This window comes from Haliotis rufescens, unplaced genomic scaffold, assembly GCF_023055435.1.
Source record: "Haliotis rufescens isolate VD_foot unplaced genomic scaffold, xgHalRufe1.0.p SCAF_30, whole genome shotgun sequence".
Lineage (NCBI taxonomy): Eukaryota > Metazoa > Mollusca > Gastropoda > Lepetellida > Haliotidae > Haliotis > Haliotis rufescens.
Genome location: NW_025964002.1, coordinates 2,592,777 through 2,606,854, shown reverse-complemented (window position 1 = coordinate 2,606,854; position 14,078 = coordinate 2,592,777). Strand labels below are relative to the sequence as shown.

General features: G+C 39.4%; 1 protein-coding gene across 2 annotated transcripts in view; it reads left to right on the top strand.

The window, feature by feature from the left end:
• LOC124117280 overlaps positions 1-13,721 on the top strand; it is a 40,028-nt gene extending 26,307 nt beyond the window's left edge. For both annotated transcript variants that reach the window (XM_048380413.1, XM_048380412.1), the window contains 7 exons: positions 287-340; positions 623-807; positions 2,272-2,405; positions 2,784-2,877; positions 11,045-11,109; positions 11,558-11,638; positions 13,042-13,721. In XM_048380413.1, the coding sequence (XP_048236370.1) occupies positions 287-340; positions 623-807; positions 2,272-2,405; positions 2,784-2,877; positions 11,045-11,109; positions 11,558-11,638; positions 13,042-13,213 (785 nt within the window). In that variant the 3' untranslated portion in view covers positions 13,214-13,721. The remainder of the gene's footprint in view (positions 1-286; positions 341-622; positions 808-2,271; positions 2,406-2,783; positions 2,878-11,044; positions 11,110-11,557; positions 11,639-13,041) is intronic.
• Positions 13,722-14,078: the final 357 nt, after the last annotated feature.

The following is a 14,078-nucleotide window of genomic DNA, read 5'->3' as shown; positions in this document are numbered from 1 at the left end:
GAGAAGGGTAATCAATACTTGTACAAATTTTCCACCTTTCAGAGTACATTTACACATATTGAACACTTCAACGGAATAAATGTTTTCAAAATAAAATGAATGTAAAGCATTACTTTATCCTGAAGGTATATGCTTGCACTTGGTGATGTATGCTTGCACTTGGTGATGTATGCTTGCACTTGGTGATGTATGTTTGCACTTGGTGATGTATGCTTGCACTTGGTGATGTATGCTTGCACTTGGTGATGTATGCTTGCACTTGGTGATGTATGTTTGTACTTTTAAGGAATGGGAGAACAACAGGCTCAAACCAAGAGGAGAGACAATGCAGAAACAAAAGGTAATATCTGAATACAGATGGGTACGATCAACAAGACTGATCAATCCTAGATGCATAATTATATCTGTTGGAAGGAGTACACAAATTTGCCATATAATGTTGTGTCAGTTGCTCATATGTCTTCCTGTTTATCATGCACATCTGAAATGGTTCATTGTCTCAGCTGAAAAATACTACATCAGTACATGTATTGCAGAACATTACAGTTGTTTCCATAAAAACAATATACTAAGAGATATATTACAGGACAATTTGTGTTACTTATATAATGTGTCTATGCAGGACACAAGAAGACGCCAACTATGAAAGAACTGGAGATGGAGGCCTCATTCTATGACCTTGACATTGTGGACAATGAAGGGGCTGGTAACTGCATGTTTATTGCATTGGCTCAACAGCTTCAAATACATGACATTGACATAACCAGCCATAAACATCTGCGAGAAAAGGTTGTGCAATATGTGCAGGTAAGTAAACAATAATGCATACTTTCAATTTTCTTAGGGTAGGAATTTGATATAGTGAATAAAATGTGAAAGCCTAATTGGGGTGAAGCTATGTCCTATTTGTTTGGAATCATGTTATTCTTAGAAATCAGTGGACCAGCTGAAAATTTGGCATGCAAGTTTGTTCAGATTATTACACCTCAATGGATTTAAAAAGTTTATATTTGTTATCATTATGAACATTGATATGCAGTAAGAATGTTTTTTACAATAACGGCAGTACATTTGATTTGGTGAATTTCAATTTTTATCCAGTAATGAATTCCACATATCTTTTTTTGTGTTACTGAAATTTTGGCTTACAAGACGAAACCTCAAAGCTTATGAAGCAAAGGTTTGCCTGAATAGTATTAGTTATTATTGTCTCTGAAAAGTACTCACATATTTTGGATCTTATGTTAAATATGTCAATAACAATTTGCTCTATTGGTGATGCCCTTGACATTGATGAAACTTCTTTATTTAAAACAAGATAAACGAATGGTTGTCCCAATGAAGGAAACATCCCTCAGGTCAGCCTGTTTAGTAGGGTATATTACTTTCAAATGTTTTGGATATATTATGAGACACCTCTTAATATTGAGATTTTAAGTTTCAAAATTGCATGACAGTTGTCAGATAAGGTGTGTAAAATAAGCTGAATATTCACTTTTATCTGCCACATATGTACATGTACAGTTCTAATAGGTTTCAGCTCATTTATATTACATTATAAAATTTGTTTTACTTTTGACCTCATAAAGTGTTATCAGGACCTTAAAAGGCATTTAAAAAATGTGATGGCTGAAATTTTATACAGAAAGGCTGTATACACATTCTAAATGAGCAACTCTAAAATTATTATGCAAAGTGGCTCTTTTAGGTTACAGTATAAACCACTGACTTTATATTCAGTTGGGCTGTATGAATGATTTCTGATACTTTTTGTTTACCCCAATAAATAGGTTCAAGTAAATTTTGAAAGGCATATAGATTGGGATGAGGTGAAATGGGACTAAACTTTGCATTTAAGGTAAATGCACTTATACAGCAAGCCAGTGAAAACTGTTTTTTCATTAGCTCATCTTGAATTTTCACTTTTTCCAATTTTGGGCAAACATAAAAACACTTGACCAAATTCATGGAACCTGATGAATTGCACAATTTCAATTCATTATCTATGCATGTTGCATTTAACATAAAGATGCAAGTACCAGTACTTCCCCATGGAGGTCATGCAAAATGGTATCTTCTGACAATGTGAGGTTTGTCACTTGTAGAGATTTTGTACCATTTTAGCTTTGAACTTAGATGACTATACAACACAACATTGAATCATGTTTTTTGTTGTTTTTTTGTTTTTCATTTTATGTGTATTACATGTAGTATAAGAAGAAAGAAGAACAGTAACATTTCTCAGTCTCACACTAACTGAACATGTTTTAGGGCAAGCAGCGTCTGTTCAAGGACTTCGTGGATAAAAACCATTATCCAAAATTCAGAGACTATATCATCAAGATGAAGATGTTGGGGGAATGGGGAGACAACATCATTCTCGGGCAACAGCTGACCTCTATAAGGTGACCATCAGGATCATTACATCAATTGCAAATGAGCCTACATTCATTCGTGCAGCTGAATACCGAGGAGACATGCCAGTACTAAACATAGGCCCTAGCATAGGTCCCTAGCAACCTATGCTTATCACACCAGGAGACTTAATGGATACTGTGTTAGAACTAGTCCCTAGCAACCTATGCTTGTCACACCAGAGACTCAATGGATCAGGTGGTAAATCTCTGTGACCCTGGATGAATTTATGACATCATACATTGTGACTGTGAGAACTTTGCTCATAATATCAAAACACTATTTGGTCTTGTTGAGACACAATATAGTATTGATATTGCTGAGTGGGACTCTGAACAACAAACACTCATTTTAGATATATTTTTCAGTGAGGAACAACTTCAAAGGCATGATGAGTTTGTCAGCGGCTTCCCAACACCAGACCGAAGAGTCAATTTTGCAGAGGGATATCTGTCTCAATATGTATGTACCTTCTCAAATGTGACAGTTGTCTCATATATTATTTTTAACAAACATCCTTCCAATCATTGCTCATGAAAACGTTACATGAAAATTTGTGAGCTATTTCAATGCAAGACCATGCTTTAAGGATTGTGTACATGATAACTTACAGCCCTGTCATTTGGGACTCCTTATAGGATCTGGTGGAATAGGAGAGCTAATGTTGTCTTCGGGGATATTCTCATGTATATATATTCTGGCAGCTTATTGATTCCTACAATCGATACCACCTCAATTTCAAAGGAATATCAGTCAAGCTGTCCATTCTTTTGATATATAAAAATGGGTTCAATCTGTCATTGTATTCTGTTGAGAACAGTGCACAGATTATTGAACAAATACCCACCTGAAGGTTTTTGGTTACACCTACTGAGAAAGCATTACTACTTCCATCACCAAATGAGACTTGGTAAACTACAATAACATGAAATTTCATGTAGGTAAGAAGATACTATGACAATGCATTGAGATAACCTGTCAGATAGTTTTAAGAGTGAATAATTCATTATAGGTACTTTAGTACATTCAGGTTTGGAAACTGTGGCATAAAAAGAATTGTTTTCCTATGAATAACACTGTAGACATAGAAGGAAGTAATCAACCACTGTGAGAGCATGGACCTTTCTCTTTAAAGTCATACTGCATACTGCATTAAGTATATGTTTTGTCTGACTTCTAGTAACGTCTGTACCATTTTTATTTAGATAATTTAGTTCATGCAATTACTAGGTTAATTGGAATTGGACCTTCTTGTTGGATCTGTTCCTGTAGTAGCCATGTGCTCAGGTCCTTGCCCATCTGTTTCTTTATGCATATGAATCAGAACTTCTGCTTGGATTGGCAAAATAAAAAACACAGGAATTCAGTCAAGAATTTTGACTTTAGATTCCTGTATATCAATGATCTGAAACTGTTCAATAATGTAAGTAGCCATTCCCTTCCACTGAACTGGAAATAAAAGAGACTAGTACATCTGTTTTATATTTTGGTCTATGCATAAGGATTCAGAGTGACAATAAAGTATACACAAGACTAGAACAAATAGGATGACGTCAACTTTCTAGTACTCAACTATGCTTTTATGTCTGACAATTTTCAAACAGCTACAGCCTTTTAAGGTACAATTGAGCGTGCTCTTTCTACAAAGTTTTTCAAAGAGTGCCATACAACTCTTGCTTCAAACTTGTTTGATCAAGTCTACAATATTCAAGGCCTCAGCAAGCTTTCAAAACATTTCATGGTAGACACGTGGAAGCCATTTCCATCTTTAATGCATTAATGACCAAAATGATGTCCCATGCAATTCCTTTTTTTGACTTGTACCATATGTTCCCATATTTATTTAGGTGTCACGAGTCTTGCCTTTGCATGTGTTTGTGATTGGTGTCATAAGTGGGAAATGACACCCTCACCTTTCTTTGAACACCCTGTATTGACAGTTGTTCATAAAAACATATTTTTTACTTATCCTGCATTACTCCTTAATGCATTCACTGCTTACTTACGACAACTAGAAGGACAGCGCTGCGAAGGTCCTGGGTGAAGAAATAAAGTTGTTGTTCTCAAGTCCCAATCAGTGGCCTTCCGTCGCTGTCCTGTGACCTTGATGACACCTAAGGTCATCTCCACATCACTGCTTGTCGCAGCACAGCTAGGACGTGTCCAAGCGGAGCTCTCCTTTTGGATTAATTTTAGACCTTCAGTTTGTCTACAATCTTAAAAATTGATCTGCGATGGGTGATGTATTCTTTTCATATTACTTTCACCATGTTGTGTAGTTTTATGTGAATTAATTAGGCGTGAAAAGACACTTGTTTTTTTTCCCGCCAAAATATTGTTGTTCGCCGCCATTTTGAATTGTGTTACAATCGTTTGCCTGCCAAGGTAGTCATATTGTTACAATTCTCAGCTACGTATGTATAACATATTCTTATGTTCTTAAATATTACTAGCTTTGGCGTAACAGTGAGTTGCGTATACTAAAATTATTGTATACTTTTTCAACTCGTTAAAAATATGGTTGCCGATAGATTAATATCAAATCTACGGCTTTCTTCCAGTCCCGCTTCATCAACAATTCTTTTATTGCGTACCTATGTTTATGCGATTAAATAGTTTTTTGTTGGTATTTTTGGTTTTACATTGAGTTGCGTATATGAACTATTGTATACTCTTGCAACTCGTAGTTTTTGCCGATAGATTATTGTTCAATTTTATGGCATTCTTCCAGTACCGCCTCATCAACAATGGCGTAATTGTGTTTAATTTAAACATATTTTATTGACATATATGGTCAACGGGATTGGGCAAAAGTTATCCAACTTAGGTGGCCCTTTCCCTACTCTATATGTACAGACATTGAATATACATACATATATATATGTGATTGTGTAACTTATGATTGAGCGTGGTATTAATTGTCGTGGGAAAAATCTTACAAAGATTATCATCCACGTTGTTTGGTTTGCGCGCAGATGTGCTCTCCAAACCCTAAATGAAAATATAAATACCCTTGGTTTACATTGGGTTGCGCATACAAAAATATTGTATATCCTTGCAACTCATAAATTTGCCGATAGATTAGTGTTCAAATTCTTCGGCACTCTTCCAGTATTATCTCATCAACAAGGGTTTCATTGCGTAACATACCTTTGAGCATTTTACTAATTGTCGTGGAAAAAACCTTACAAGACTATCATCCACGATTGGTTGGTTTGCGCGCGGATGTGCTCTCCAATCTCTAAATGTAAATAGCCTTGGTTTACATTGAATTGCGTATATAAAAATATTGTATACCCTTGCAATTCGTATTTTTGCCGATAGATTACTGTTCAATTCTACGGCATTCTTCCAGTACCATTTCTTCAATGGTTTAATTGCGTAACATAATTATGTTTGCTCGGTGTACATATTGTCGTGGAATAATCGCCCAAAGCTCTTTATCCACGGTCATAGGCATGCACGTAGATGTGCTCGCCAAAATTCAAAATGTAATTTTTATGTAAATCTCTAATCCAACGAGTTTACTATATAAAAGCAGATTACTCACAATCATATTTTGCAGTTATTCCGTCGTGAGACGAGAGGAATGTCACTATCGCAGAATAGCGAATGACATATGGTTCTGTCATTACCACCCAACCGTTATTATCGGCAGGTATTATGACGACTGTGATTGCAGAAGTACACCATCCACCGAAATCAACAATACCGGAGGATTTTGTGAGTATCGTAACTGCTCCTATTTTTTCAGCCGCCGGACACTTCCAGATACATGTATGATAATCTGTGACGTCGGCGACAGCACCAGCGTATCGAGATGCTATGATGGGGGTAGATTAGACACAAGCCTTGATCCAGTCAATACTTTTGAGCTTTGTGTCTGATTTATCTGCGCCGAGCGCAGCACTTGACTACAACCAAAGCACTTCTATTACGCAAGCGGCGCACGATCAGCTTAGCGCTGTTCCAACATATCCAGCATAGACCTGCGCCGAGCGCAGCGTCTGACTGATACCCAAGCGCTTCTATCACGCCAGTGATGCAGGATCAGCTTAGCGCTGTTCCAACATATCCAGCATAGACCTGCGCCGAGCGCAGCGTCTGACTGATACCCAAGCGCTCCTATCACGCCAGTGACACACGATCAGCTTAGCGCTGTTCCAACATTCCAGACCTGCGCTGAGCGCAGCGTCTGCGTATCAATCAAGGTCTCTACAATGACGTTAGCCCAAGGCTTACAGTGTACTCGGTTACGTAACCGGCACATGATCAGCTTAGCACATGTACCCGATTGGGAAGCAGACCATCTCGTGTCAGTAACGCCCTCCCCTGATAACAGGGTAAATAAGAGGGACACCACGAGGTCATTGGAGGAAGCCTTCTCCAAAACTCACATTTGCTCCGTGATGTAAGCGACCAATATCGTCAATGTTTGCAGTGGATCAGAATCTATTAGAGGATAACCCTATCTGATTAGATCACTTCCAAACTATGGTGTTTTTCCTACAGCGTCAGTTTGACCACAGGAAAATTCATCTTGAGACCGTTCTGACGGTGATTACCGTTACACACAAGACTTTATAGCGTTTCCAACTGAGATGCTGGTTTCAAGGGCAGTCTATTACGTCAACCTTGATCATCTACTCCCCTGTTCAACGAACAGATCGCAGACAGGCACGTCAAGTTCCCAAAAAGCTTGGAAAGTCCAAGTCAGGGAATTATAAGCCTAGACGCGCGTTTCTCAGGGAAGACCAGCATTCCCTTACTGAGAAAGGGAGTGGCAGAGACAAGTCTCAAGGACGATTTCGTACTTATCGCACTATATCATGGTGTCCGTATAAGGGTAGAGTTAACCCCACCGTTGACCACAGTTTGATTGGGAAAATCCAACATAGACAAACTGTTGGTAAGAAGAGCTGTAGAGTGGGTTCACAACCCAGTCTTTACTCCGGGGTTTTATCCTCACACCTACCTGGTACTCATGAAGGACCCAGACAAGATGAGAATGATCCACAATCTCTGTGTTCAACGAACGTTTGATTCTTCATCAGTCTCGACTATCCATCCCAACCGTAGACTTTTCAGGTCCAGTTCATTGGGGTTCACTACCAATGGTAGTATTTCACATTTGACATGTCAGTGACACTTATGGCTATTTACAGGAGTAATGAAGCCAATAACTATCTACACGTGACGAACACTTGGTTCGAGTCGTAGATGGAGGGCGATCTACTGTATCATCAACACATGTCAATAACTGGGATAGACAATCAACGAGGCGAAGTCGGGAGTATTCACCTTCCTATTGACTTCAGTTCATAGGAGACCTGTTTAAGACAGACCAGGATATCCTATCTGTACCGAGGGACAGATGGCACAAGTTTCTACTTCTTTTGTCATCTACTCTACACCAACCACACACACTTCGCCAGTGGCAAGTGTTGCTAGGGTTAATCACCTCGGCACAGGAGTTAACTAGCATGGGCCGCTTACAACAGCGACCAATTCAATTTTTTTCCTGAACCCTTACATCAGGAGTCAGGATCCACTCAAGGCCATCACTCTACCAACTAAGCTAGAGCCTCAATTTGTGGCGCTGAATGTCTGCGGAGTCTGTTTATTCGGATTTTCCCCGAATACACACCTGTTTGTGGACGTCCCCTTTCAGGGGTGGAGTCTTCACTTACAAGACCAGATAAGCTCAGGGCTATGGCCCGGCGCACAATGGAAGTGGCACATAAACAACTTGGAGTTGGAAGCTTTAATTCTGGCTATATCACATTGGCAGAATCAACTACAGTTAGCCCGACTCGCTATATCCACAGACAACAGCACTGCGGTGTGGTGCCTGTGCAATCGGGGAACAACACACTCCCACTCTCCACTTCTAAGGACATTCAGATTTCTTCCATCTAGTGGATCGGCTGTGACTAAGGTTCATAGTTCAGCACATCCCCGGATGTAGAAACATACTGGCCGATACTTTATCACGTCCAGACAGGGTGGCTCCCACTGAGTGGAAATTTCTCACAGAAGCATTCCAGTTACTGCTTCAGGAATTCAGGCAACCAAACATTGACTTGTTTATTACTTGCCTAGGCCACCAACTCATGACGTATATCTCCCCGTTGCCGGATCCGCAGACTTGGGCGGTGGACGAGTTCAGTATCACTTGGGAAGGGCAAAGAACTAAAACTCTTCTGCCACCACTATAACTTCCCAAGGTGCTACAGGGGATCAAGGAGACAAGGTATCTCGATCTCTCCTTTGGTCGCACCATGGTAACCGGCGAGAGGGTAGTTCGTCAAGCTCGGAAAAATCTAAAACGATTCACTTCCCCTCTCACAGTGGTCCAACCTACTCATCCACCCTCAACAGAAAATTGCCTCACCCAACGTCTGCACGCATGGTTCGTCTTTAAAAGGCGTTTAAGTGCGAAGGGTTATTTCGACACGGGCAGCAAAGCTATAGCTTTAGTTCATCGTTACTCTCCCAGAGACGACGATGACAAGTGGGGATCACTTGAGACTTTTTACAGGGAAGAAAAGAATCAAGACCCTACGATTGCATCACAATTCCTAGAGGAATACCTCCTACATTGCGTACCCAAAAACACTTGGAAGGTAGCACCATTACTACGTAATTGGCTGCAATTATCTTAGTGTTGGCCGTTTCCGGAAAATCACAGTGTGATTAAGGTCAGGGAACTACAGGCCATATTATGCTCATTCAGGTTTGAGGATCAGAAGGCCAAGTTCCAGCCACCTGATTGGGACTTGAACGTGGTACTTCGAGGTTTGCGAGGGCCCCCTTCGAGCCCCTCATTGCATCCTCATTTTCAAGCTCCTTCCCAGCGCGTGACACCTTCGTTACACTCTCGGTATAGTATAGAGAGCTCCGCGAACGGGCTATCGCTGTGAGGAGCTTGGACATCACCAAGGAAACAATGGTTTCTCTTGGCATTAGCAATGGCGGTACGGGTGAGCGAACTACATGTGGTCGACTCAACCCGGATCCGTTTTGAGCATGGGACGCACGGAACAGGACATCTAGGGTTATGCTGGGATTTTATTGCTAAAATCTACTACCAGGCCAACCCGACCGTTCTTCACCATCCCACCGATATCGACTATTGTGGGAATCGTACATGGTGAAGTTCTCCTGGGCTCGGTGCGAGCAGTTCGAGTTTTCATTCGACGCTCCAAGACAAGGCGTGGTTCGTCCACGACAGAAGTTAGTCGCATAATCGCAAACACCATATCTATATGGTTACGCGCAGTAATCCTTCAGGCCTACGAGATCATCAAACGGAACTCGCCGAGAGCGAATTACCCTCAAGATCTCAAGGTGTCAGCCTTACCAGGGCTCAACACGGCAATTGTGGTTTTGGAACAATCACGGAAGGATATTTCTGGAGATTCGACACATATTTTCGTTAGTCATAACCTTCGCGTTGTGACTCTCGAGGATGTCAAAGACGTTCGAAGTTTGGCCCTCTGGTTGTTATCCTGCAGATTGCCAACCACTGACGCAAATAATGAACTCGCCCTATACAGAGCCAGTCAACTTCCATGTGCAGTCACTCAGTCGCCACCAGTGGAAGAATATTAGACAATCTTGTTTGTCAGCGACGGCTGTATGACGCAGTAAGTAAAGAATTAGCTGAATAGCTATTATTTTCTTTATTACTAAGCGTGTATAGGGAATTTCTCTTTAATTCCTATGTTCAATGTTTTTGATTTTTGAACAACCCTACCGTAATGGCGTTTTTGTCTGAACTGTTCCGCTTCACGGTTTATCGACCAAATGGGGTCGTATTGCAGGGTGTGAATTATTGAGGTTTCTGTATTCTGAAGGTTGACCCACCTCCAAACCGTCCGATACAGATGCATTAAGGAGTAATGCAGGATAAGTAAAAAATTTAGTAAAATCTAAATATTTTTTACATTTGTATACTTATCCTGCATTACTACGCTTAAGGCCCACCCGTCGTTAGACTTGCCTCCCCACTTTGGCTTCAGAAACCTCAAAAGTATGTTTTTCTAAGAGCTTGGGCGACAGGCAGTGATGTGAAGATGACCTTAGGTGTCATCAAGGTCACAGGACAGCGACGGAAGGCCACTGATTGGGACTTGAGAACAACAACTTTATTTCTTCACCCAGGACCTTCGCAGCGCTGTCCTTCTAGTTGTCGTAAGTAAGCAGTGAATGCATTAAGGAGTAATGCAGGATAAGTATACAAATGTAAAAAATATTTAGATTTTACTAAGCTTGTGATTTGGTGAAACTCGTAAAAAAGACTTCCCTTTAAGCAGAAATTTCACATGATAATAGAAAGGGATTTGTTGATTTATTTATTTTATGTTTATGAAAATGTTTTTTCCACTTTTATTCCCACACACAGTATTTTTATCTGAAAGTGCATGGTGGTAAGTCATGAGGAAATTGTGGTGCCCCTGTTGTCACAAGTACAATTTAAACACGTTCCAAATTAACTTGTGCTTTTAACTAAAACGAAATGTTATTAGTTTTGCTATATCTGCTTATATTTGCTTAACTACTTACTTCATTACATAACAAGACGTGTATTCCCTATATATTTTGCATACTTTTATTATTGTTTCAGATGCAGCAAAAAATGCTTCAGTACTTGATATCAGCTTTGACATTAACCAGACTGAAAGATACACGGTATTAAATATTAATATTTTATGACACTTTGTGAAACAGGTTGTTTCAAATAATTCCTGATAACATACATATATATTTAAATTTTGAGGTTATACCAGAGGAATGAGACAGATACCATGATTGGCTTAATGTTACATTTATTTGCATTTACTAAAAATGTATTGTAGGATTGGCTTTCGTTTTCATTCATGGAATGTCATGTAAATTTCTGATGAAGTACTCTACACATGACCCATATTGCCATCAAATAAGCAACAATGCAGGCAGTTAACTGCCAAACACACTGACATATAGACACTTCCACTTGACATGTAATAAACCAAGTCATCGAACCTGACCATCAGATAAATTAGGTTAGCATATGTTGGTATGGACCTATGTTCTGTCCCATGGGGTACTTACCCAACAGTTGACTATGATGAAATGATGGATTTCTTTGTTGATACAGGAGGATATACTCGGGCAGTATGCGACTGTTCAAGTGCAAGGTTGAAAAGAAGCTGGAACTTTTAACGCAAAAGCACATGATGTAAGAATACCTTTATGTTTAAAAAACACATGATTTACGCCACCGTGGTCTAGTGGATAGAGCATCCACCTGGAGAGAAGAGGGTCATGGGTTCGACCCTCAGCCACGTCATACCAAAAGACGATAAAAGGTTGTACTTGTTCCTACCCTGTCTGGTGCTCGACAATAAGGGGCTAAAACAAGAACTAGTTGGGTCGGAGTCAGCAAACTGTATTAAAGGTTACACAATTTGCGTTAGCAATCTTTTAACGTCTTTTGGTATGACGCAGCCGGAGATCAAACCCTAATGTTCCTGCTCTCAGGGCAGACAATCTTCCTATAGTCCATGGAGGTGATCAGCTATTTTTCTTTTACTCACCAAAAACCTTATTAAGGTATTGATAAGGAACATGAACTGTCATAATATGTTATGTTATAATGTCTTTCAACAATTCACAAGAGGAAGAGAATTTATGGATGTCAACTTGTTTATTATGAGGAACACAACGTTTCGGAGTATACACTTACTCCTTCATCAGGTGAATGAATGCTATGAGGCAGAGAACATATATGTATGTATGTATGTATGTGTATGTATGTATGTATGTATGTATGTATGTATGTATGTATGTATGTATGTATGTATGTATGTATGTATGTATGTATGTATGTATGTATGTATGTATGTATGTATGTATGTATGTATGTATGTATGTATGTATGTATGTTCCTGTAAGAACAACAAAAGTAAAAAGATAACAAAGGTGGTAACTTAACAAGGGAAGCCAACTGATCATTGGTGCTGATAGGTGATTACCAAAGAAAAAATGGAAGCCAACACTTAACAGTAAATTGGCACTGACAGGTAAAAGAATAGAATGTTGCTCATGGGGTACACAGTTCCAGTGACTGTCATGTTCAAATAACAAAAGTCAGTATGAGATGGTAAAATATTTTTGCCTGTCATTGTACCCAGTTAATGTCATGGACTGGTTATCTGTCATCTGAGTAAACATCTTCTCCTTCGGGGTGGTAGGGCAGCCTACTGGTTAAGCATTCACTCATCAAGCTGAAGACCCGGATTCGATTCCCCACATGGGTACAATGTGCGAAGCCCCTTTCTGATGTCTCTCTTCTCCTTAGAAACCACATAAACAATGACACTGAAACATCACATACTTGTTCCAATGATGTCACATGTGTTAACCAAATATTTCAGTAAGGCTGCAATTTCTGGATATATTCATTGCGTTTTCTTTAAATAGTTCTATGACAATGAATGAATGACAATGCTTACAACAAATCCTGTTAGATGACTGGCTTTGTTGATATTTCAAACTGTTGCCTACATGTGTTGATGTCTTTGTGAGCTACGGTGCTTAGTCAATTGTTTTTACATAAACATATGTTTTTTCACACTTCAGAGCTGCCACAGATTACCTGATGTATGTTGGGGTAAAGGAAGCTATAATTTATATTCTGATGGATGTGCTGAATAAACCCTATGAAGAAGTCAACTATGAATGTAAATCAACAGAATTTGATGCCAGTCAAGTTCCAGGGAGGGGTGTCCACATCACTGTGGATGACGAATAACCATGGCTTGGTTCACACAGGGAGGATTAAAATGCCACTGTTATACAGGATGACTGACTTGCTGGATGAGTTGTGATGATTGTGCTTGCACACTGATATCAACACCCACATATATTATCTTTACAAGAAAAGTAATTTGATGTACATGAACCACAGTGACATGTCATTTTGTAACATTAGTATTTCTTTGTATGACATTGTGTGAATTTATTAGGGCTGCAACGGGTTACTCGGGTACCTGGGTCGGGTGGGTACTGAGTAGGATCCGGGTACCCACAGGACTGCCTGGACCCATGGTTAGTCATGTGATATATTGTTTAATGACAAAAATTATCTCGAACTCTATGCTTACACTAAAAGTCACTCATGTTCGCATTTCTTTCTGACTATGCACCCATTCCTTCTGACTTAGGATTTTCTTTTGGCCACTGATAGTAAATCCCATTTCTAACTTGAGAGCAGAATATGAATGCTATGGGTCAATATTTCTAATTTTAAGAGATTTTGGACTTTTATTACTCATGTCCCCTCGACCAGAAATGGGATAACGCCTATACACTCAACAAATAATGAAATCTTAAGATTTTCTTTTGGCTACTGATAGTAAAAACAATTTCTAACTTGAGAGCAGAATATGAATCCTATGAGTCAATATTTCTAATTTTAAGAGATTTTTGACTATATTATTACTCATGTCCCCTCGACCAGAAATGGGATAACGCCTATAAACTCGACAAATAATGGAATCTTAAGATTTTCTTTTGGCTACTGATAGTAAATGCCATTTCTAACTTGAGAGCAGAATATGAATGCTATGGGTCAATATTTCTAATTTTAAGAGATTTTTGACTATTATTACTCATGT